The sequence below is a fragment of the Falco biarmicus genome, chromosome 5 (assembly GCF_023638135.1).
Source record: "Falco biarmicus isolate bFalBia1 chromosome 5, bFalBia1.pri, whole genome shotgun sequence".
Classification (NCBI taxonomy): Eukaryota; Metazoa; Chordata; class Aves; order Falconiformes; family Falconidae; genus Falco; species Falco biarmicus.
The window spans coordinates 26,095,725-26,121,995 of NC_079292.1; the positions used below are offsets into that span (position 1 = coordinate 26,095,725).

Sequence of the window (26,271 nt, forward strand, 5' to 3'; positions counted from 1 at the left end):
CTTATGAATCAGTAAGGTGTTGGTACTTACATCTTAGTATCTTGGACAAGAGAAAGTAAGCTTCTAAGTGTCCTAGCAAAAAGTCTTTTTCTCCTCCCACATACTGAAGTACAGCACTATAGAGTACAATAAAATGTTAAATATGAATGTCAACACAAATAAGTATATTGCATGATCTAATACAACACCTTAATTTCTTCTCATCAAATACCCTGACTGAGACTGCAATCTTATATTTTTTTCCTTGTACAAATACCTTGTACAAATGTATGAGATTTTCAAGGAATAAGTGTTAAATATTTCAAGTAACGCATATTTGGTAACACAGACCTGAATTATCCATAACAACACCCAGTGATCGCCAGACATTTAAAACAAGAAGCAGGCACTTCTGTATGTGTGGTGTTTACGTCTTTGTAAGAGAAAATATTATTCATGTTGGCTGTTTCTGCATATTCCTTCATTTTCTTTAAATGACAGTTGTCCACAGCAGCCTAAAGCTAACTGGAGTTCACATGCAGTAATATGCTTTTAAGTAGGTTTTTCTTTTTTGTTTTTCTTTTTTTAATTATTATTTTTAATTTTTCTACAATGCAAAGTCTGAAATTAATTGCAGCTTAGTAACACTTTTTTCATAATGTGCTTGTATGAGGTTCACAACATGTAAGGTGCTCTCCTTCTTTTAGGAATGCTTTCTCATTTTCCTGCCGATACATGGCCTCCTTGCAGAAAGCCATGGTCAGATGGATAGTGGGTTTCTGCAACCTGTTTCAGTATTGCTGTAGGTTAAATTCCTGACGGGGATCTGAACTTCTGCCTTCATGACCTAAAACTGGATGATGTAAGGCAGAACCCTACTTTGCTGTGATGGTATAGTGGCTGCTTTTAAAATCACAAGCCACTGAGTGTTCTTTGCCTTCAATAGTGGTACATAAATATATCTTCAGAAAAGCAAATTTTCTTCCTCTTTGAAACCTATTTCATGCACACTACCTAATAAAGCTCTTTTGATGTTTTTTCATTGTCATAATATTTTATTAAAGGTTTATTAAACTAAGAGGCTTAAAATAGATATCTCAAAGAAATATAGGGTACTGCAAGTTTTCAGCATACTTTTGGTATCATGCTAATGCGAAGAGGCTAGCAAAGTAGGGTTGCAGCTTCTTGAAAATATTCCATTTTCCCCTTTGCACCAAAAATCCTTCAAATCTTAGGCCACAGTCAGCACTTGAAACAAGAAGATAACATGTCCTCCCAAAAGTATTTATGCTATTCCTCTTTTCTTAAAAGGTAAAAATACATATACTTAGTGTAGCATCTAGCAGGAAATTACATTACCCAGGAAACTAGAAGTAGCATGTACCAGAGGCAGCTCAACTCGTTTTTTCAGGTTCTTTTTTCACGCAGTTGTGATACTGTCTTGAAACAGCAAAGAAAAGGAATTTTATTCAGTTAGGGGAATGAACTTTACAAATGTTCTGTAAGGGATGTTCAAAACAGAAGCTTTTTGTTAACTTTTTCCTTAATTTCTGCAGGATTTTTAAAAGAAAATGTTTAAGAAGTATCTTGCTTAATTATGTGGGAATCAAACAAAGATTAAAGAATTGCTCTCAAATATTTTTAGTTTAATCTTAGCTTTCAAGTCATGTTGCTTTCTTAAAGAGTACATTGTGGATGCTAAAAATAGTACAATTCCCTGTTATGTGGATTTTCCAGGAGATGCTGATTTAAACTTGTTTTTCAAACTACTGGGTTTGCGTAGTTGCTTATTTTTCTAAAGTTACCTGGGAGCAGAAGATATTCTGAGCACATAATAACTATAAATTGCCTTTAAATTATAATTTTATCTCTTTGTTAAGAACTGTCTGAATCTGTGTTGCATTAAGCCAAGGGGCAGTGGGGGTAAATAACAAACAGTGCTTTTCTTGGAAAAAAAAAAATATATATAAGTACAGTAAATGGTGTAGCTTAGAATTTTGAACAATTTTGACTTGATCCTTGGTTGTCCCTTTTTCCCAAGCAGCCAATTATTAGTCAAAGCAGTGAGTGACATGTTGCTTTTGTTAGGATGATGACCTCAATTACCACATCAGATTTCTGGTTCTAACCTCTTTTATTCAAGTATGTGAAAAGAGTCCTGTTTTTCTTAGTAATGCTTAGAAGTGTCCAACAAATCACTTTACAACTTCTCAGCCTGACTTTGTAGACATCCCATAGCCCTAGGATTTTGTCCTGTCAAGCCACATGAATTTATTACTGCCTCTCCAGCCACCTGCTAGCCTTTTGCTCCAGCATACACCACCAGTAATGAATTCTCTCTCTGTCCCCTGGAATAACACTCAGGTCAATCTTTCCAATAAGGTCAACTACTTTGGTCAACATCTTGTCTGTCTTGCACTATCTTGTCATAAAAAGACGTGCTTGTTTCTTACTGTGGCCTGTAAGAAGAATGCCTTCTTACACAGATTGAGCTATCATGCTTAACAAGGTCTGTTGATAATGAGTTTTGATGGCTGTCATTAAATCTTTAACAGTGCAACTTGTCCTGCGTGCCTGGATCACTTGCAAAGTCCCATTGACTGCACTGAATTCTGGGGGTATTAAAGCCTGGTCTTCAGCAATGAGATTGTGTAAACAGAGTATTTTAAATAATATATTTGAAATTCACACTCAAAGGTACTTGAGGCAAATGCCTGCGTTTAGGCAATTCAGACCTGATGATGAGAAAAGCTACAGAAATACAAAAATTGGGCTTTAAAAATCAGTTTGGCTGTTGTAATGGACGCACATTCTGTCAAAAACAACTTGTGGAATTTCCTAAAATAGGGCCAAGCAGAAGTCCATTTGTCTTGATAACAAGTAATAGTCCCAAATTATTTTTCTGAGACCAAGGTTGATGGGAGGACAAAAGCTGCCTAGCTGTCACTGTGAAAAAGGGTGAAAGGAGCAGATAATGAATAGAAGCCACCAAAAAGACTTGATCTGAAGTTTATGATGGCAATGGGGTTGATTATCCTTTGACTTAAATTACAGCTGAAAAAGAAAACACTGGAAGTGACTGTCTGGGATTATGATCGATTCTCCTCGAATGACTTCCTCGGTGAAGTGAGTATCTTATTTCCTCCTCTCTAACCCTGACTAGTTAGAAAGCTGATGAACTGCATACTGGTGTTTGGAAACTGTTCTTTTGCAAGGTACAGTACATGTGTTAAGTAAAACCTTTTTTACATCACTTTTTTATGCTGATTTCTTAACAAATGGCCATGGTTTCATTCATTCACACATGAAAGATACTTTCCCTTTATCTTGATAAACTGTGGACAAATTCACGCAGGACTCAACAGAATGTTACTTCACTGAAAATTAAGAGGGTTTTTTGAGCCTGAGATGGTAACATCTTTCACAGTGACTGAATGGAGAATTCTTATTATGCCTGATAAGGTGTCTGCCTCGAATTTAACATAACATGGGAAGGCTGAGGAGGTTATCAGTCTTTGAAAATGATTAAAGGATTAAAATCTGCCATCAAGCCATAAATTAGCACATGCACAAGTATCTGCAAGTCTAAGTAATTTGTTCTTGCTGATCAAGGTCTAATTTTTAATACTACAAAACAGTAATATCATTACCAAAGTATGACTGAAGGCAAAACTTTGTAATTAATTATAAATGAGACGAGTGATCATGGGAAGAAGTATGCTCTCTCTTTTAAAAGTGAATCTACAAATATACGCATGTATAATATGTAATTACCAGCAATAGCTACAATGTCAAAAAAGTAATTAAAAATGTTACTGCACAAGAGGATTATAATGAGAAACAGAAGCTCAGGAAAATCAAACGCTCATATACAGAGTAACTCTGAGTATCTCTGCTCATTCTGCATTTGGATTTCATGAAAAAGGTGCTCAGTTCAGCTCCAGTTCCCCTTTGTGTAACTACAAAACTGAGCAATCAGTGTCACTATTTGAACAATTACTAAAATAAATGTATAGGAAGTGGCTACATGTTTACTTATTTCCTGCATGATCCATCAGTATTCTTGTTGAGTTCAGCATGTTTGTCCAAATGCACGGCTTTACTGAATATTTACATCATTATTATTTATGACATTTAGAAAATGGATGCTCCAGCAGCTGCTCCTAGAGGAAGATTTAAAATTTTGCCTTTAAATATTTTCAACCTCTAGAACTATTTTATTTATTAGATCATTCAGACTTAAATATAAAAAAATTTGTTCATGGAAAAAAGGAACGGACAAGACGATCCAGTGTATTTCAGGACCAGGATGTTCAGAGTAATCCTGCACCACAACATCAGATATGGGATATCCAAATTGTGCCCTAAGGACTTGCTTGAATAGGGCCAGCACCACCTGCATGCCCCAGAAGGCACATGGCACATCATGGTTCACATCCATGGCATGTGACCTCTCTTCTCCTACAAATCAGAGCCCCCAGCTTATACAGCCTGTTGGGAACAATCCTCAACCATAATGTCTTCCAGTCATTCCCAAAGCTATGACCAAAAACCACAACAGGGAGCATGCTAAATAGTTCCTCTGTTCAGATTAAGTATAGACCTAACCGGAAAGACCAAGCCAGGTCATACACAGCCTATGAGGCTGAAAGAAAAAAGGCTTTAAACCTTCTGCAAACAATCAGTTGTGAAGAGACTTCCCCATCCCTAAACTCAAAGAGGCTTTCTTTCATTCAGGGACTAGTAATAAACTGATGAAGACATGGTTCCTTGAGGTAATTGCACGCTTTATTTGTCTGGCAGTTTTAAAACGTCCCTACCTGACATTAGCTTTAATCCTGTCACCTTAGAGCCAAATGCAAGGAACTTTCTGTCCTTTCCTTCACTCAAGACTCTATGATGATTCTACTACTTTACCTCTCTTGGCCTTCTCTCAGCTGCAAGACCATTAAGGGAGGAATGGTCTTTATTGGCCCCAGTGCTCACTGGTTTTTTTTACTTATTCTGTTTTTAAAAGAAGTTTCACAGAACTCTTGCTAGCAGTGCAGATGGCATAGAGCAGTTTATAGCTACAATGACGGGTTTTTTTAGCCAAGCTGCTTATTTAATTTCCACATTGCCATTGCATCTCCTTTCATATTCTTTTTTTTAACCAGTGAAGTTTTGAGGCCTAAATGGCCTATTGAATTCTGTTGTTTTAGTGAAAAGCAAAGGTATCCCTGTTGTTTTGGGTTTTTTTTTTTCTGTTACAAATTATGTACCTGTGGATTTTTTAAAGAATCAACAAGGACCAGTCTCATATTATTGAAGACTGTATTAAAAACAGACATCAAATTATTTGCCTCTTTACTAACACTGGAAAAAGGGCGAAAATAACCCCACCCTGCTGTCTATAAAATATGTCTATACAGAGGCAGAATGACAGGTGTCTTTTCAGTGTAATCTTCAAGTTAATGCTCACAAGCTACCCTTTCAACTATCTAGCCATCTTGGTATGGAGCTATTCTAAGCTCATAGTCCTTACTGAGGTCTTGTTGACAAGAATTATTTAGTTCAGACTTATCAATATGCTAACAAATGTGGGTTTGGGATTATAGCTGGCTTATATCAGGTGAGGTCAGAGCATGGGCAGAGTCCTGAATCTGTCAGCATACAGCCTTATACCCTTAACTTCTTACATTTGACTGCAACTTCTGATAATGCAACTGTAGACTCTTCTGTACACAACTTTTAATAGATCAGATAGAGGCCATATATTATACTTTGATTTATTTGTAGGTATTAATCGAGTTATCCAGCATCTCTCAGCTTGACAACACTCCTCGGTGGTACCCTCTGAAAGAGCAGAGTGAAAACATTGATCATGGGAAATCTCACTCTGGACAGAGTAGCCAGCAATCTCCAAAACCATCTGTCATCAAAAGCAGAAGTCATGGAATCTTCCCGGACCCCTCCAAGGGTAGGAATGACTTGGTGCACCTGATACAAAATGTTTTCCCAGATGATGGGAAAACTTTGCTGCATATGTTCTAATAGAAAAATAAAGTTACTGCTATTAAGTTTGTATACATTTTTATTTAAAATGTGATTAATTCATTGGAGCCAAGGCTTAATTTGGCTTGATCAGTGCCACTCAGCTTGCTGAGTAAATGTGTCCTTAAAACAGCAGCTTACAAGCTCTACGTGCTTTGCACATCTACAATAGATTCTGTGACCTTTTCATTTTTCTGGTAGCCCTGGCCAAATTCAATACATATCTAGCTTTAAATTTTTGATGCTTCTTAAATATTCTATGGCATTTTATCTTCTGGAAATCTAATATTAATATTTTATAGAATAAAAATTATGCTATAATGATGCATATGCATTTCCAGTCTATGATAATGGGCTGTAGCATATCTCAATTGTATTGGAAATCAGCAGAGCTGATATAGTAGAATTACACTAATGTTTACAAAAGCAGAATTAATCTCGGCTCCAATAAATTTATCTCTCTTTTTTTATACTAAGTAGTTGGTGGCCAGTTGCTCACTTAAAATACAGTGTATGTCATACCAAAGCAAAAGCCATCCCAAGTAGCTTCCAGATGAGAGCCTCAGAGTGATAAGATTCTGCTCCATCTCCTCTCTGTTACTCTGTGTAACGTTTTGCTAGGGATTGGTGCCTAAGATCTATATCTAAATTAGAGGGTAGTATAGAAGCTGCTGTAAGTTAGGTTATGGTTTTGACTGTGGCATTCATCAGAATAAAATTGCTTGCATTAGCTAAGTGTTTGGTACCAGTGTAAGTGACGCCAGTTAGTCTTTACATACTAAAGAAGTAGAAAGTGGAAAACATTAATTCTTTAGGCTACCCCATCATTCCACCAGTTTAAATCACCACAGTAGGCACAATTCACAGGTGACAGAAACCCAATAGTAAATTATTTTATTCCCTGGGCCAGGGAACAGTGGGGAAGTAGAAAAAGGTTCTCCATAAGAGTTTCCTAATCAAGATATATCCTGAGACTCTGAATGGCATTGCACAGCTTAATCTTTAATTCCTTGTTCTGGAATGCAGCTGGAAAGTGCAGTCAAGAGAAAGAAAATGAAATTATCTGTCTGTTTGTGACTAATAAATGCAGCAGCTGCGCTTCTTCATTTTCTTGGTAGACATGCAGGTGCCCACCATTGAGAAGTCCCACAGCAGTCCAGGGAGCTCCAAATCTTCCTCTGAAGGACATCTACGCTCTCATGGCCCATCTCGCAGCCAAAGCAAAACCAGCGTCACTCAAACTCACCTTGAAGACGCTGGGGCAGCCATCGCCGCTGCTGAAGCAGCTGTCCAACAGCTTCGTCTTCAACCAAGTAAAAGACGCAAATAAATTCCTCAGCATGGCAGCTTAATATTCATCTGTTGCCTTTTTCCCTGCTGTCCTTCCCTTTTCAGCTATTTATTTTCTATTCTTGGCACACTGTGCTCACTGTTCAATGTCTTTCTTTGTGTGCCTGTGTGTGAATACATATAATTACAATATACTCTTGTATTTAGAAGTCTTTTATTTATTTATTTATTTTAATTTATATAGACTGCAGTGAAACTGGCTGTTTCTCCATCAGTCCCTGCACTCAGGGTCCGTGATGTTCCATGGTTGTGCGTGACTCCCAGAGAATTCCATTGTGTGGTAGTGTTTTGATGTCACTGAACAACTACCAATGAAATAATCAAAACCTGCAAAGATGCAGTTGCCAGCTCTTCAAGTTGCACACAACAAGTACTGAGAGCACATTAACAACAAGATATAAGTAGTAATCGGGAAGGATAGTACTATATACAAGAAAGAAGACAAAGAAAAAAGTTTTTTAACTACATGGCTGAGATTTCTATTTTTGAAACATGACTGTAAATATCTAATTTATTTTTTTTAAAGGAACTATAAGCAACCTTCTTAATATATCAGATATATAATTCAAGTGATGAGCAGAACAGCAATAGACAAAAGCATTAAACACATTAAATGCGAAATCATTAAATATACAAAGTCATTAACAACATGAGATTTCAAGAATGTTACCAAGTTAGCAAAGTCAAAAGGAGTTGAGAGCTAAGTCAGGTGTCATAGTCAGTTCAATTTTTCTGGTAATTTTTGTGCCATGGATTGATTACAGTCAAGATAGATTTCATCTGACAACTTTAAATAGATTCATAAATTAAAACTTTTCCATTCAAAAGGATTGCTCTCTAGAGTATACTTCAGACCAGTATCTTAATTCTAGCTAAGGATTCAGTTGATGGCAAATTAAAACTCTCTGACTGTGGAATCATTGTGTTTGTCTTCAGGATTTGTTGATATGCCATAAACTTACCGTGGTATAATGCAAAAAGTGGGGGAAAATTACTTCCCTTGTCTTCACCATCATTAATAAAGAAACAGCCAGTTTTAATAATCTTTAATGCTGTGCATGTGGTGTCTCTTTGGTGTTTGAAAACACTACTTAAATACAGAAAAAAAAAACCCACTTCTGTTTGCATGAATAACATTTAAGCTGGTTCCATCTGAGGATACATATTCTGGGTTTCCATTTCACCCACACTGCCACAGCAGCACATAAAAGCGGTCAGTCTAATCATGCCAGGAAGCAGCACAGACACAGCATAGCAGGAGTCCTCCCTATTCAAAGAACTCAGTCTGACAATCTGCCTCCACCAGCCAATGACAACAAAGACCAAAGCCAACTAGCCCTCAGGAAAGTGATGTCTGATGGACCAGTCAAGCCTGAAGGAGGTGAGCAGAAAGACATGGTTAAGAAACCAATCACAGCCCAAATCCTTCTTGCCATGTCTACTAATTCATTGCGATATTTATTTTATCCCCCCCATTAAGTGCTGTAAATGTTAACATGAATCAAGAAATCTGCTTGATTTTTCCACATCAGCACATAAATCCATAACGAAAAGCTGTGCTAAGATACATTACAAAACAAATGTGTGCACTTCCATTCCACTGGAGGACTTAGACATCTGTTGAAAAATGGTATAGCTTTGTTCATGTTGTTGCCTAATAAAAAGCATGCATCCAAGCTGGTCTGCTTAAGCATGATTGAACATTTCTTGTACTGTGACAAAAACCTAATTGCACATTTTTGTTTCTGGAATTCTAATTAGGACATTAACAATTTCTTTTTCCTCTCCCAACTTAGTTGTTTTGTCAAAAGTCATTAGGATAGATAATTTTTTAAACTGCCAGTGGAAAGGGAGTTTTGACCAATGTATAGCTCAATCTCTTGACTTTCCTATCGGCTTCTAAAAAAATTTTTTTCTACCTGTAGGCACCTGTACATCAAACCTAAATACCACATACCATCAGTTTCTCCCCTCATCACAAATACAGAGCCAGAATCTCAATTGGTTCAAATTGGTACGGATCTTTTGACTTCTGGAGCATTTTGTTTATTTCCATGAAATCTGAGAGCTTATCCCAATAAACTTACAGACTGGACTCCCAGAGCTTTTCTTGTGCTGTAACCCCTTCCAAAGCTCTCATGAGTCATTGAAGTTTTTTCTCTGTCAACACTGTTACACACTGTGGACAGTACAGTCTGGCTGAGAAGGCTGCAGGAGAGAAAGAGGGAACAATACTTCAAACAATGTACTCTAAAGGTTCATTAAGAGAACTAGTGTACTGTTAAAACAGCTAATTAACAGGGCAAATTTAACAAATTATTTTAAACTTTGTATTTAGAAATAACAAGTTGTTTCTTATGAAAGCCTTAAGAACTCTTCCATAAATAGATCTGTCTACACACGTTTGCGTCCACCCACACATGTTGTCTTACTCTATAGCTCAACTCCAGACACTTAATTCAAGCAAAGGCCAGAGGATATCATGGCACTAGTTCAGGCACCACAGCTGAAAGGCCCATCCTATTCCTGGGAGCTATACCACAGAAATCTAAATAACTCTGGTGATCTTCTGAGGTGTCATGTCTGTTGGAACAGAACTACATAGCACTTCTAGTCCTATGATGCCTTTTGGTGTAGACAAGCAATAGTAAAACCTCTTGCTTGTGATACAAGGTTGAATCAAGGTTCACATACACTTTTATCATAAATAGCTAGGCTGTTGCTCAAGTATTCTTGCCGCTGAACTGCTATGCTAGGTTCTTTACTTCTAAAATTGGGGGGGTGGGGGGGGAAGTATCGATATGCACTTGGCTCAGCAATATTAAAAGCATCATGGAAAATTATGGGAAGAGCAGCCCACATTAATGTCATTAACATATAAGTGAGGTTAGAGTTACTATGAAGAGACATGGTACTTTTGTCATTTTATTTCTGACAATAATATGCAATGCATGGTCACCTACACAACGTTTACAAGCCTGGTTTCAGATCTGTGAGAAGTTTTGGCTTCTTAGTGTGCCAAGACTAGTTTGTCCTAATTTATTCATATGAGGTGGGCCAGTAATTACTGTTTTGAGGTTAAAGGTTTTCATGCATTTCAGCAGGAACAAGAAGCAAGATTAGTTAATTGCAGTTCTGTGGAGTCTGTAAGTAAAACAAGAAGAGACTATGACATTAAATAGAAAAAGCACCAAAGATGCTCAAAACAGCTTTCAGTTTATGGAGTTCTTTGCAGGAGGAAGAGGTGATGAAGGAAGGAGAGGATTCCCCTGCAGTTCAAAAGTTCTAAGAGTATTGTGAATATTACAGCATCATCAGTTTGGAAGTCCTACAGAGATACTGCATGGTTGTGGTACCCATACCCATTACAGCCTACTGTATTGAAACCTGGAAAAGAACCCATTATGAACTGGTTTTGTGGACTGGAACGGTCATCTTGGCAAATTAATAGCTTTTTGTCACTAAGTCACAAAGTCCTTTATTAAGGAAGCCATTACATATCATCAGCATCATTATTATTTTTTAACACAGCTATTTCTATGTGATTTTATCAGAGAACAGCATCTATTAGAACAACTGTTTGTGGTTTTTTCAGTCCAAGCACACAAGAGTGTTGGGAAAGATTCTATGCTGTGACTGATCATCAGTCCTTCTGTAGCTAAGAGAACCCTCAGAAAGTTTACTCCTTTAATTTAGTCTCTCGATACCTTTTTTTTTCCTTGAATTCAATTGTCACTTGAAAAAACCAAAACAATGTAAGAACACTTAGTCATTCTTAGAATGCTGCAGAGAATTATTTCTCTACTTCTGACTCCTAGGACCGCTTCTATTTGATGTGTTTTGTCAGTTATTAATTATATGTCTGATGAGAAGTAAAAAGGAAATCATAACCAAAACCAGCACCCACGGTATATATATTTTGTGAATGCAAAGGACTTGCATCATTTTAAGTTTATTGCATGGAACTATTTCTGTATTCATATTAAATAGCAAAAAGTGTATTTTAATCACTCTCTTTTAAAATTAAGGTGACGCTATAACAGAAAATTGGTCTTTGTTCAGCAACTTTGTAAAATCCAATATTCAACTACGGCATTTAATTAAAGATAAACCCTGAAGTATAATTTTCTTATTGCCTGTGAGAGATAAAAGCGTGATCTGCAAAGAAACCGATTGCATAATACACATTTCCACCACACCCCTCAGAGAGGAACAATAATGTTTCAGAGCCAAACCTTTGAAGGCAGAATTTGCAAGGGATCCAAGCCAGAGGGAGAGAGCAGTGCCTAGGTTTGAGTTAATTTGATTTCTGTTTTGTGAAAAATATGAATCATTGCCAATTACACATTCACATAAAATTAAGCACATTCCTTTAAACATAAATCTGTGTGTTAGAGTTTACATGAGTCAGTTTTAGAGAGTGTAAACCAGTCCACCTTCTTTTAAGTCAGTACTTTGTCCCACAGAATAATCTTTCCATTATATTGAATTTTCTCAGTAGGTCATCTGTGCCTTAAATATAATAAATTATTTTAGAGTTCTTCAGATATTTGAACAGTTAGAGATATTCTAATGTTAATTACCAGTTATCTGGATATATGCATATAGAACAGTAGGTGTACCTACAATATAGTTATTTACCGATTTTATGTAAAAGGCCTTTTCAAAGCCAGTTTATATTTTTAAAAGAATTGATTACATGCTTTAGTTTAAATAACTTCCAATAAAGTGAATAAGACAGACAGGGAACAGCAAAATTTCCCTTCAATGCCCCTGTGAAGTAGGAAGGTGCACCAGCTCTGCCTCAGTAGAATAGAAGGCGTAGTTTCCAGTGAAATAACAAGCTCAGAGCACAAACAAAAAAAGATGGTGTTCACCATGTAGTCAGTATTTATCTACATAACTGGCCATTTTTTAAAGTACACAGTTTCATAGGGAGCTGTGGTCTCTACATGGGTGTAGCTTCATGGGTAAAATTCAATGGGCTGGACCTTATTTGCAGAGGAAGAGGTGCCAGTTTTGTCCCCAAAGGTACAATGATTGTCCAATGAAAAAAACAATTCCTTTATTACATCAGAATGTTGAATGGTCAACAATAAAAATATTATTTTCTGACCAAAGAAGAAAATTTCTAGAAAATTATTTTGATTCTTCCTGGGCTGTTTGGAGAACAGTAAAGAAGTATTTCAGGAGCTCAATAGGTGGTTTCAAGCCTGAACATCATTGTAGTCCTATGCATTTTTCTATCCCTTCAAACAGACGCTCATAAGAGAGGAGCTACAAGTCAATATGCTGCTTCTTGAACATCATATGATGACAGATGCCACATGCAGCTCCTCTTTTATTTAGCACACATTTAAAAAACAACCAAACAAGCAAACAAGCTGCCAGGAGAAAAGTAGTGCTATGCTCTTGACCTGCATTAGTTAGGAAATGTTAAAGACCTGGAGAAAATGCCATGTATTTCAGTTAAAGGTTCAAACATACCTGTTAAATTATCATTTAAGGTAATACAAACAATATATTTCTACAGAAATTTCTCAAATATTTATTTTAGTCAGTAATAGAAAGGGGTTTTTTTCAACCCTAAACATAGAGGAATTTAAAATCACAACATTCTCTGAAAACCTCCAAATCTAATGCATGTACCCATAATCTATTTATTTCTCTTATCTCATAGAGAACATTTCATCTTTTATATTATAAATTTTCTATTGTGACAAAAGCTTTTCTGTGATATCCCAAGAGGAAACTACTTTCCCAAGGTATGTGTGTCAAGCGATTTTGCTGGTCAGAGGGAGGTCTACTGTCAGAGCTGATACTGTTGGGGAGAATATCTAGAGTAGACAGGAGGTGCATCAGCATTTTCACAATTGTTCCCAACTAAGTCTGTCAATTTACACTTCTCAATGTCCTTGGGTTTAAATCACTTCAGTTCAAAAGGGCATGCCTGCTTTTAACTCCCTTGTTCCAACAACTTTGACGAAAGTTCACGTAAGTGTCAGCATAACAGGTTAAAACTACACAGAAATGCAATGTGATGTATGGACCAAGATATCACTAGCACTGTGAAATCCATGATACGGGGCTGAGCCAGCACTGTGTGATTTCTAACCACTTAGCTGCATGAAATTAAAATCAACAGGAATTTTCCTTATCACTAAGTTCTATTTACTGATGTTAGCAACAATGCCGAGTGAAAGGAAATTGATTCCTAGGTTCTCTAAACCTTTTGAATTGGATATGACTGGATTTAAATACCTGCTTATCTGGGGTCCCTTTAGGTCTATACGCATTTTCACACTTTTAGTAGGCAATGCCATGTTTTAATTTCCTACAACAATTTAGGATGTTTCTTTCATACTTTAAATAATTTACTGCCTAAAGCTGTTTTATGCCTAGCTTCACTAGTCTCTTAATTTCCAACTTAAATGGGCCTTCATATTGCTACAAATAACCCATTTCTAAGAATCATTATCAAAACAAGAGCTGTTTGTCCCCAGTCTCTGCAAAGAGCAGTAATCTGAGGCTGTCTTGAGTCTTGTTTCAGGCTAATAGCTGGTCCATTTTGCTTTGGCTATTCCTGCTATTTACTCGTCCACCATTTTAAGCTGACATGTAATTTCAGGAAATTGCTCAGATTCTTGATTTGATAACTCTTATTTAAAAAGTCTGTTAGATGGTAGCCTAACCCTATGGAGGACACGGAAGAAAATTACTTCTTCAGAATCGCTTTGCTGGGTAAAGAAACGCCATCACGGCAGTTTAAGATGAGTGCTGTTCTACCATTACTCACTTCAAATGGTAAATTGCTCTGTAAAGAGCTGTGTTGAAATGTCACAAAATATCACTGCTCAGCAGGTGGTCAGAGCAGCGCCTAATATATAAATGTGGCTGAAATGGGCACAACCATGGTCTGAAGTACTGCTCAGTAAAAGAAAGAGTGAGGAAAAATGATCAGAACTGACCTGAGGTATATGTCTTTGATCACTAGTTATTTAGGTATCCCCTTTCTGTTGCCGGTTCACAAAAGATGCAACTGGAGTCCCAAAACCAGGGTTTTACACAGCAGAATCTTACAGAGCAGACCAGAGTAGCACTTGCTTGGAGTGCTAGTGAACCCCTCATAAAGCAAGGCAAACCGGCATTTGGGGGCAGTTTGATGTTGGAGCACTTGAGGCACAAGGTGGTTGAGAGTGAAGAGTAGACAAGCTTCTGCCAGAAGACACTGCATGTGACATGCCCAGTCTGTTGGTCAGCAGAGAACTCTCCAAAGCAAATCATTGATTTTACCTGCTTCCATCTCTTTGAGAAGACTCAGTATGCCCTTTTTGTCACTGAGGGTTTCTCACAAGATTGCCAGTTACAAAGAACATTTTTTTCCAAGCAGCTAGAGGCAAATTCTCAAAACTTAATCCTGAATGCATACACAAAAGCATTTTTTGCTCCTCCTGTTTGGTGAACAAATAGAACTGTCTTTCCCAATGTATTCTGAGAGTTTTATTTCTACTAGAATTCTAGACAGATACCTGAAAAGGGGAACATCTACAACTTAATCCCCAAGAGTAAGTTCTGCTTGGGTCTGATATTCTTTTACCCACAGGAACCACAGAACAGCACAGTCCCATTTTTCAAATTTAAATATTTTTTTAAAAAAAAATTAAAAAGTCCATTCACTGTAGAGAATAGCTGGAGTGGCTGACAGTGCTGGATTGGTTCCATTTTGCTGCTGACTGATTTGAGTTCATTATTATAAGTCTTATAAGCTGGGTAACGACCTTCAGCTAAGCTTAGCCTCTTTCATCTGCTGAGACCTTAAGGCTTTTCTCTAAAAATGGAAATATTTCAGCATCATATGTAATTGACAGCAGGACTTTGCCTATAAGAAGTATTTTTAAAATTTTCTAAGCTTTCTAAGAGTTTTTAAAAGGTTTGGGTTTGTGGTGTGTTTGTTTTGGTTTTTTTTTCTAAGAACCAGGAAATAATTTGAAAAAAAACAAAGGGCGAGGAAGCAATGAAACAGCTCTTCCATACTCTGGATACTTAATATTCAAATGTTGCCCAAGTTCCTATTCAGATAAATGTTGTAGATTTAAGTAAAACGAGACTGTACCTTGTAGTATCAGGCGCCTCTGTGATATCAGAGGAGAATATCCAATCTCTGGACCACAGTGAATCCATATGGAACAATTCAACTCCCTACAGACCAAGGCACCTCCTGACAGAACTTTGAAGTCAAAACCTGAAAACTTAAGCATTTTCTAGCCTAGGCATCTGTAAGCAGAAGCTCTGTAACCTAGAAGTGAACCTGCCCTAATCTCACTTTATTTACTTGTCCTTTATGTGGGTGGGAATCCCACTGGCCAAGCCAGGTGGCAATTGTTCTGACACTTACAGGGCTTCACAGACCTTACATAGGCTAGTAAGACCAGAGTACCACAGTGAGCTCAGACTGCCTTGTGAAAGTTCCTACAACATTTGCATTTGTTCAAAGAGAAAGGGAAAGACTTGAAGCACTTGAAATGAAGGTACGAATTAGTCCCTCACACATGAAAACAGGAAGCAAGTTCTAACTTTCAACTTAAGAGTACAAACCTAACCATGGTTATTCTAACTCTTAGGAAAAATATTGCCTGGCAGCAAGCATCACCACATATTCAAAATCTGAAAGTTTCCTATATAACCAACAGCAGAAGCTTAGAGGTCTAGGTATATTTGTAAAAATACAGATATCTAGAAAATGTGGGTTTCTCATGAGTTACAGAGTTCTTTGTATCCAGATTCTTAATTTGTCACAAAACCAGCTGTAAATAGGTTTGTGGATTTCATCTGTTGTTGCAAACTTGACATTTCAGTTCATTACTTTCTTAGAGCAGACAGGGAAAGAAAAGGAAAAAAAAAGAATAACATTAAACGTCAGCATTTTCAAAATCCAGTCATGAGTCTAAATTTGGCTCCATTATAACCATTTACCAAGAGATCTTATGGGAAAAACCATCAATATAGGAAAAGCTGTAAATTAGTGAAAACAGCAGAGAAACTTAAAATACAGCATACTAAATGTATCATCAGGATACAGCTGTTTTGAAAGAAACATCTGTTTTAATTGTAAATCAATGTAGCAAAACTCCTAAACCATTTATAAAGGCTTAATTCAAGCTTTTCTGGCTTGAAATAATTTCTAGGTTCTTACTGGTTTTAGAAATCCACCAGTAAAGATATAAAAATAATTACGTCAGGCACTAGCTTTTACAGCAATATTAGAGCCCAGACACGAACAATGCTTTCAGCCCCATATGTCATGGTGGACACATACGCTACGCTAAGCAAATTCATGCTGAAGGGAAAAATGAAAGATGCTCTTTTATGCTGGCGCAATGCTGTCTTGGCTTCCATGGGTTTTGCAGATGCGTGGCTTTTCCAGCTTTCCCCACCTATGAAGTATTTGTCATACGATAGCAAAAAAGCCACCCAACCCAACCTAAAGAAACCCTCAGATTCTGGAACAACAAAAGTCAGAAGTTGTACCATTCATACAAACCCTGTGAGAACTGAGGTTATGGTTTAGTTTGGGGCAGGTGTGAGCTAGCCCCCGCTCAGGCAGTTGCATACCTTGCAGCTGGCAATAATGCATTATAAAGGAGAGCTTGACCTCTCTTCTCTGAAATCTCGCTCTTGCCCAATGTTTCCCAACAGCAGTTTGCTGTCATGTCACCATAGTCATAAGAATTCACTCATGATGCCACAGGCTGTACATGATGCAGAAGCCACCGTTCACCGCTGCCTGAGCAGGGCACACTGCTGTGCTCGGGCTGTCTCTGCTGGAGAAAATGCATGGCTTTCTCTCCAGATGAGCTAGTGAGGGTATCTGTTAATAACACCATGAGTTTATTAATTTGTATTAACGACCAAGAAGATAGCCTATGATCAATGTGTAAAATCATGAAATAGAGCTAAAGAATATATTTGTCTAAAAATAATTTAGACTGACAGATTCCTTCTTGGGCTATAGGTAATAGTGAAACAAAGGAGGCTAAGAGAAGAGTTTTTTAAAATATTATGTGACAGCTCGGCTTAGCAGTGAAGAATCACTTTGTAGACAGAGTTCTGTCTTAACTCACAGTTTGGCCCAAGCACTGATGATACGTGAACTGCTTCATTCCTTTCTTCTAGTTTCAGTGATTAATCTATTTTTTTTTATTACATCTGAGGAGTCACACTCAGCTTCCTGGTCCCACATCAGGCAGTATGCAGCAGTCTTCACCAAAAATATTTATAATTCAAACATAAATAATATTGGTTGGCAGTTTAAGGCAATACACTGTTGCGGCTCTGGCTCTTATTTGAAGTAATTTCCATTTAGGTATTTGACTGATTTCTTGTTTAAAGAATAATCTTTTTTAACTGCTTGCATTAGAGTTTCACAGTTCACCAAAATAACATAAAACTTAATCAAGTCTTCACAGAAAAATAACTTGGCCCAAAAGATTTGGTTTTGTCTTCAGCATATAAGCTCAGTCAGTTGGAATAGATGAGCCATGACAATAGTAGATGTATTTAAGTAACATTTAACAAAAAATAATCTAAAAATCTGTATTAATATTCCCAGACAATTGTATTATTCAATATGAGAAGAGCTACTCTGTTGTTCCTGTATTAATTATTACGTGTAATGTCACTATGTCCTTTTTTGTTTATATTTCTCAACTTGCTAAAGCCTGAATATGGAAAGATTTGTTCACGTAGTACAAAAATATCCAAAACACAAAATAAGCAGGCACCTGAAGTAAAAATAACACGTGCTGGTGTAGATTTTCTACACCAAATGTTCTTAAACAAGATTAGGACAATTCCCATCACCATATGGACATTAAAATTCTAGGTGTATAGTAAAAGGTCTAGATGGGTAGGAGCAGTTGAGAAATATAATGCAGTAGCTGCATTACATCTGAAGAGAGGTAGAGATCTTCATACAGTCTCTGTGACTATAGACGGTGTTCTTTTATTTCCTTTCAGCTTCCTCTCCTTCTCAAAATCATCAAATGCAAAGAATTTTTGTGAGGAATATGAGGAAGGCCCACTGGGACTTTCATTTTTACAAGATCACCATATGAAATGTTACAGATTAATAACTGGTTTTCTGTAGCTTTAATCAGAAAAACCATGTTAATCAATCTAACCCACTCTTTTATTCCTTCAGGCTTTCGATTTGAACTATTAACAAGATTTGAGGAAAAAATACGGTGGTATACTATTTGGTTTAGAACCTTATTCCATGTGAAAATAAACATCTACAAAAGATGATAACTCAATATTGGGATATAAAGTAAAAAAATGAAGGTGTTTGCAGCATGTGATTTTGATAAATTGCAGTTTTTCTTAACGTGGATGGTACTGATATCTTACAAGTTTTTTGGTAACCCACTGTTCCCGCCCTGTACAGCAAGGTCTACTAACCACCGACCTGCAGAAGGTTCTGTCTCCACTGGCTCGTCAGCCAGTAGTTTTGGCAGTGGATACAGCATGGATAGCGAAGGCAGCAGCAGTGCCACAGGAGAGAATAACCTATTTCCCATCCCAAGAATGTAAGGATTTTCCTTTAATATCCTCTATCATCCATGAACTATGTATAGCTCTTTCACTTGCCAGTCATCTTCTCATGTTGTTTCCTCTGCAGCCTTGGGTTACACAGTAGAATAGGATCTAACAGGAGAATTTCTCAGAGCCCATACTTTTATTCTACTTTGTTGAGCTTTGAATTGTAAATAACCAACCAAACCTCTGCCTCAACCTCATGAATTTATTGCTGTCACCCAGGAGAGGTGCTAGTCTCAGCATTTCATGAAAGTGTGTATAGGTGAACTTGGGTTATCTTTTAAATGTACATTGTGTAATTTTATTTATATAACTATATGTAATATAAATGTATAAAATTACAATGTAATTTTAAAATTACAACTTTTGTAGGCCTAAGAATGCTTACTTTAAGTTTTCAGATTGATCTCCTTCTAGAAAGAGATGTTACTAGTGCCATTGAAATTCAGGTGCTGGACATAGCCCAACTTTTCCCAAGTTTTTAAGACTTTGAGTAGAATTGCTCAGTTCTTGGCTGGAAAAAGCTCTTTGGGACTGAGTCCCTGTAGGAATTATCAAGCTACCAGCAGTGAAATGATCCTATAAAATGATTTAATATTCAAACATTTTACCCAGTTAACTACTCCACTGAGAAAAGTTTTGCCAGAATTTTTCTGCTCAACTTTGACAGCATGGACCTTCAGTTAGGAATTTCATTTAGATACCTTTATAGGAGTATAGCAATTTCTGGCCTGAACATTTTCTAGATTGACTGTTGTCAAAATATTAGTTGGTGGTCATTGCTTATTCAGTGTCTGCAATAGTTGTTCCATGGTTTTCTCTGTGACACAAGTTCTTGCTTTTCCCTTGAAGTCCTGAATTATTAGTCACAAGAGCTTGATACAATCTGCTTTAAAAAGCTTGAATGAAGAAAAAATTAATTCTCTAGAACTGTGAAATTTCTAAGCATTCAAAATTGTCTAAAAAAAACCCCCAATGTTATTTGTATACAGCTTATTAGCAGCTAAAGGGAAATAGACACAAATCTAATATTTCGATCTTATCTTCAGGAGGACAACACAAGCCAAGTTGTGGGGTGCCAATATTTTAATCTCCACTGAACTTTCCACTCATGTTGTAGGTTTAAATGAGTTGTACTTCCCAGTGGCAAAAAGACAGTCTTTAATTGCACGTGAATAAAGTTACTTTGCCATCATTCCTAAAGAGAAAAGCAATGATGAATAAAATCTTCATGCACAGAAACACAAGATGGAGCTCTCAATAAAAGTTTTTAGTTCACATACACTAAATTTGAGTCCAAACAGTATAATTTATTGTGTATTGTCTAGCAATGTGACAGTATCTACAGTTACTTGGTATTTGGCTGACAGATTCACTAGTCTGCTAAGCCTGAAACCAGCCCCACTTCTGCTGAAAAGGAGGAAGAAGCCTCCACGACTTCAGCTTTTCCCTTACAGTAATTTGTTCCCATGAATTTTACTAAATTAAATCAAATGTATGCAGCCCTCTCATTTTCCATTAAGGGCTAGACTATCTTTTTTTATTATGGCATTTTTAAAATAAATTGTTTATCTTCTGATAGTAGAGAGAGACCTTACAAGTTACACAGGACATTTAGACAGGCAGTGTTTTCTTTTTCATGTTAGTTTCAAGGGTTTCACATAGCAATGTAAGGAACATGAATCACAGCAGTACTGGTTACCGTAAGAGACCTTTGGGATCATTCATGGGGAGAATGTTTTGAAATAGATAATTGTTTCCGTTTTGAATTCTAGATAAAAATTCTTATATATATGAGTACATGTATGATTGAAATTCTAAGCAACATTTGCAGTGGCTTGATAATGACCACAGGGACTCTGACCCTGTACATTAATACAGCATGTCCATAAGACCACAGCTCACAATTTGGATGTGAAGCATTATGTAGGCTAAATAATTTTAAGTGTCTTGGCATATTAAAATCCTTTTGGCTATATGATCCCATTTAGATTAAGTTTCTGATCTATCAATAGAAAAAGTGTTGGGTAGGCTGAGTTTTAAACTTTTTACTCTAGTCCAAATGCTTTTAACCATGGGAACATCTAGTTGTGAAGCAAAATAAAAAATTAAATTGTGACACCATGGGAATTGCTTGATGAGGTAACTAATTAGAATACTTGCCAATATTAAATAGTTATAACTATCAAGGGAAATTAATCATTATACACAGCTGAATAAATCTTGTAAAGTCTTCCTATTTGGGAGATTTTTTTAAAAAGATTCTTTTTATCCACTTTAGTATCTGTGGAAGTTACTCATGTTACCATCACTGATAAGACCAAATTCTGTATGCCTTCATATTGTGTAACCATCTATACCAGCACATTGTCACAAAATTATATTAATTTTGAATGCAAAGGTAAAAAACAACTGAACAACACATAAGGAATCTAAGGCTGGGGACAAATAATTCTCACATCATATTTGTAAAACATTTTATGAAGCATTACCTCATAGAATGTAGAGGAATGAAGCAGAATGAAGATGGGTTAATTAGCATTGATAATATACAACTCCAGTTTTCACAGCACTCTCCAAACTAGCTGCAACAAGGCCTTTTTACCATCTCATACCAGCATATTCTTCATACCAGTCCCTCTGCTGCCTTCTCCTTATCCCTCCTCACCCAGAGCAGGGTCACTCCCTCTGCTTCTCCCTCCTCTCTCTTCCTCACCTGCTCCCTCTTCATTGGTTTCCCAACCACTTAACAGAACCAGCCACACCTGCACCTTACCTACATTGACCAACCCCCCAAGCCAGCCCACAGCTGTATATTATCAACATTAATTAACCCAGCTTCATTCCTTTACAATAGCAGAAGAAAATAATAACTTTCAGTTAAAACTGAATTTAAAATCACTTTAGAAAATGACATTTTATACTGAGTTTTTAGTTTATTGTGAACTTGGACAGTTTCTGTTGCTGCTGTGAAACATGAAGCTGGCTCACTGGTAGCAAAGAACAGTGCTGACCATTTAACCCAGAGGAACCACATGCATTTGAAGACAATGCCTTCTATTCTTTATCACAGCATTCCAGTCTTCAGGGAGTCTTAAGACAAATAGAAGCACAAACAACTAAGAGGAGCAGACACGTTTTTGAGAGTGATTGTAATCATACCTTAGAGCTTGCAAGAAGTACATTTAAAGATAGATTATATTTTACCTAACTTTCATTGCCTAAAAATATACATCTAGATTGTAATCCAGGTTCTTTCTACATCCAGTGGAGAAAGATAGGGAGCTCCAGAGCATGATTTATTCCACTCACCTTATTTTAAGATTAATGTAAGTCACAGAACTGAATTGTTTCTTATGCTACAGCTACACTGTAATGTAAATCATTAAAAGAAGATAATGACCACAAATATGCCTTACCTTTGCAGTAACGGTATTGTAGACCAAATATCAATTTTGTGACTCCTTATTATATATTTCGCTGTTCACAATAACAGGATAAAGTAAGGAGGAGTTATGCAGACTGGTTGTGGAACCGCAGGCTGATGGGTGGCAGGTAGCAGACAGCACCTGATGTCTCCCTCCTCTAAGAATGTACAGGCTTAGCAAGCTGCAATTATAGTTGTCTCCAAAAGAGAGAAAAGTCCAAAAGAGAGAAAATATATATAATAATATATAATAATATTCTTAAGTGATCTGTCCAAATTAAAAAAAAACACCACCTATCATCCACTTCATTTTCTTGAAATTTAATTTGTATGTATATATATACACACACAGTTGGGTTTTTTTTAGAAATACCTGTGATGTTTGTCTTTTCATACAGAACCAAGCCTCATTGGCTTGATGTAGCATTTTCTCAGATCTCATCTCTTTACAGTCTTATTGACAACTACCACCATATATTTTAACAGAGGGAAGATGAGCCAGAATGGACAAGAACCAGTAAAGCAGTCTGGAGTAGGATTAACCGATGCAGAAGGTAAAAAGAAATACAAACAACACTACAGTGGTATCCCATGTTTATAAAACCAATATGTTTATTTCTTTTACATGTTATGATATGAAAGATTAGTTTATGCTTTCTTTGTATTGTAGATTAAGATCCTAACCTTTGTTTACTCTAAGGCCCTTTACACATAGCACTAATGTAATGAGTCTTCAGTTTAATTGAGAACAGTGTCTTACCTGTCTACCTAAATTAGTTAAATAGTAAGATTGCAATGAATAATATCTGTCTTTCAATGTTCATTGCTTTTCATAGTATTGGAATAAAAAATATGAAGTATGGAGCTGACTCAATACTTATTAAAATAGACAAAAATATCCAATGGCTGTCAGGCTCTATTTTTATAACATTTTAGAATATTTACTTCATAAAGCAATTATTAATTTTGGTGTCTACATAAAACATCAATTTTAAATAAAAAAATATTAGCTGAATATCAGGCTTGACTGCTGCACTAAGAGTATAGTGAAACTCTTATCTGATTGGGAAATCCTGAGTGAATTTGTCCATTATGGATGGGGTGCTGCCAAAGGAGACATTGTAATATTGGAGCTGGAAAGAGCCCGACAGAATGGCTTTCAGAGTTCTATAAGCAATGTCATTATCTCTTTCATGTGTAATAATGGACAACTGCATGAAAATTAAGAGTTTTGTATTGAAGGATATGTTAGGAAAATTCCATTTCCCTTTGCATATAAGGTATATTCTTTCAAGTGTATGTTTCTGTTGACCTCAAATATAAAACTACATTATCATGACCTTAATTTTATCATTAAAATAATACTTTTATCATTGAAATGCATTTCAATGCAGCTTTGAGGTATTAATTAATTCAGAAATTGAAATTCATATATACAATTGAAGTTAAATTCATATTAAGTCATAAAAAATCAACATTTTTCAGGTTTCTGCAATCTGTATACATGGGGAAATAATTGCTGTTGCTATATTTGAGGTAAAAGCAGTCTAATGTTCCACAGATTTGAAGAAATCAAACTAGAATTTGAAGGTAGAACTATGAAACTGTCATTTTCAAAGCAAGAAACTTTAACTGTGTATATGCATTCTACTAAATTTACTTTCAGTACATAGTAATCATCATACAAAAATCCAAATTCAGCTGCTTATCAAATTTTAATTTGTTCAATGGTATTTTTAAGTATTTGAAAAACCTTTTTTTAAAAAAAGAGAAATGGTGGGATGAAAATGGGAAATCAGGAATTTTCCATTTTTACTTTGTCATGATGTCTTTTATACAGAATGATAATTGTAAACAAATAGCTTTTCATCATATTGTTCATCATAAAATACCCCTTAGGTAAGGTCTCGGATCATAAATTTCAGAACCTATAAATACAAAATGTTTTCATTTAATGCTTGTGTCATTCAAACAAGCAAGCAAGCAAACAGACCCAAACAAAAAGCACATTTTAAATGCTTTAAAAGATGTGTATATAGCATTTGGTCACTAAAATTGCTTTTCCAGTCAAAGTCATGTCTCTGCTCATCAAAATCTGCAGACAACTCAAAAGCCATAATTCCCTAATTTCTACCTATGATGCAATTCACCTCTCCTTACCTGAAAACTCTCAGTTACCACTCCAAGTCTGATCAAGTGAGTAGCTCTTCCTAAATGTTGTTTCTCCCTGGTGAGAGAAGCTGGGGCAGCCAACCTAGTTTTTAGTGTCTTGACTTCTGACTAAGATGGGACAGATCAATCTCAAACGATAAATTAAATTAAAAGCTGAAAAACAATTTAACAGCATTTCAGTTTCAACATGTAAATGCAATTACTTTGCAGAAGTAGTTCAGAATTTAAAGGAATTCAAGTTTAACTGAGAATTACACAGTGTTACAGAATTATTGTGGTATTCTTTTCATAGATGAACAAAAGTGAATGAAAAACTTTAAGTATTCAAGATCAAATGATATTTTTTCTGTAGTTCACTTATCTGTGTTGTGGATCAGGTGAGCTCTGCAATTGACTGGGAGAAGTGTTCATTCCCACTTTCCATTAATTTGTAGAGCGCTCCCATAGTTGACATTTGTATTCTCATTTGCAAATCAGGATTTAGTGCTATACTTCAAACCTTTTAATACTAGTACTATTTTTACATTTTCAAATATTCTTAATAGAGAACTGTGAAAGGTAGCCAGTGGATGGCTCTCTTTGAAACCGTGCAGAATAAATCCGATTGCCTAAACATGCAATCTACTGCTACTTGAAATATTTTAGTCACCCAAGTCATTCACGCAGGCCTGGCAAATATGGCAGGGGACTTAGAGGAACAAGATATTTAGGACCAGTAGCTGGACGTGAAGCAAGGTAGGACTCTTAAATAGCAACGAAAACTGGTCTCTAGGCAACTGAATCAAAACTGTAGCAACAGAGCTCTGATTCAGCTCGCGGGGTGTGACATCGAAATTTAGTCATGTATGTAAGTGGAATCACTAGGGGAAAATATGCTCCTTTTGTAACTGTTCACCCACTTGAAAAATGTGCTAATGTTTTGCTGGGAATAGTTTCTGTGCTATTAAGATGTATCAGTTAAGTTATAAGTGAATATTGGAAAACAGTACTATTTACTTTGCTGACACAACCAAATGGTCAATATGAATAACTGTGAGTATTGCTATGATAATCTTTGTTTCTCTGAACATATCATCTTGTCATATTCTGTATTTTCATACTACTTAATAATATAAAATAATGCAGAGTTTTGCTCTTGGACACTGTGTTACAGTTATTTTTATGATATGCATTGTTGCATGCTATCTTACACTGGACGTTCTGCCCTGAGCAGATGAAATACTTCATCTTCTTAAACTTCAGTAAACCTTATGATACATATTGTGATCTTCATTGGGTTATGCAAACCAGTTTCTCTATTCGTTTCAGAAAGTGCAATATCTTCTGTTTAAAGATTTCTTATGACATGCCATGGAATATTACAGACATTACAGACAAAAAGTCCAATTGCATTCCATGTAAGGATTGAAACTAATGATTAAAAGCACATGATTAATATCTTGATTCAGTTGTAGATCATGATTGGTCTTTCTGCCCTATGAAACTGCTCAGCCAATAGATCCCAGATGGTATTTTCCACCTACCAACTATTCATCCAGTTAAGAAATATATGGGGGAAATTATTTTCATGTATTTCAAAAGTGTGAATTTGCTAGGTAATCCCAAATTGCCACTAATTCTAGTAGAACAGAGATTATATAGATATAAATAGCATTTTAATTTAAATAGTTTACTATACAGAAATTTTGGATAGTCTTATTTTGAAGATGCTCTAT

The 26,271-nt window shown here is 36.2% G+C and overlaps 1 protein-coding gene across 3 annotated transcripts in view; it reads left to right on the forward strand.

Annotated features, from left to right (window-relative positions):
• Positions 1-26,271, forward strand: part of PCLO (piccolo presynaptic cytomatrix protein) — a 402,702-nt gene that overhangs the window by 328,877 nt on the left and 47,554 nt on the right. For 2 of the 3 annotated variants that reach the window (XM_056341741.1, XM_056341744.1), the window contains exons 18-23: positions 3,034-3,105; positions 5,758-5,938; positions 7,131-7,325; positions 8,561-8,743; positions 18,806-18,947; positions 22,871-22,938. In XM_056341741.1, the coding sequence (XP_056197716.1) occupies positions 3,034-3,105; positions 5,758-5,938; positions 7,131-7,325; positions 8,561-8,743; positions 18,806-18,947; positions 22,871-22,938 (841 nt within the window). Of the gene's footprint in view, positions 1-3,033; positions 3,106-5,757; positions 5,939-7,130; positions 7,326-8,560; positions 8,744-18,805; positions 18,948-22,870; positions 23,692-26,271 lie in introns of those variants that run through there. The other variant, XM_056341742.1, reaches the window with a different exon arrangement.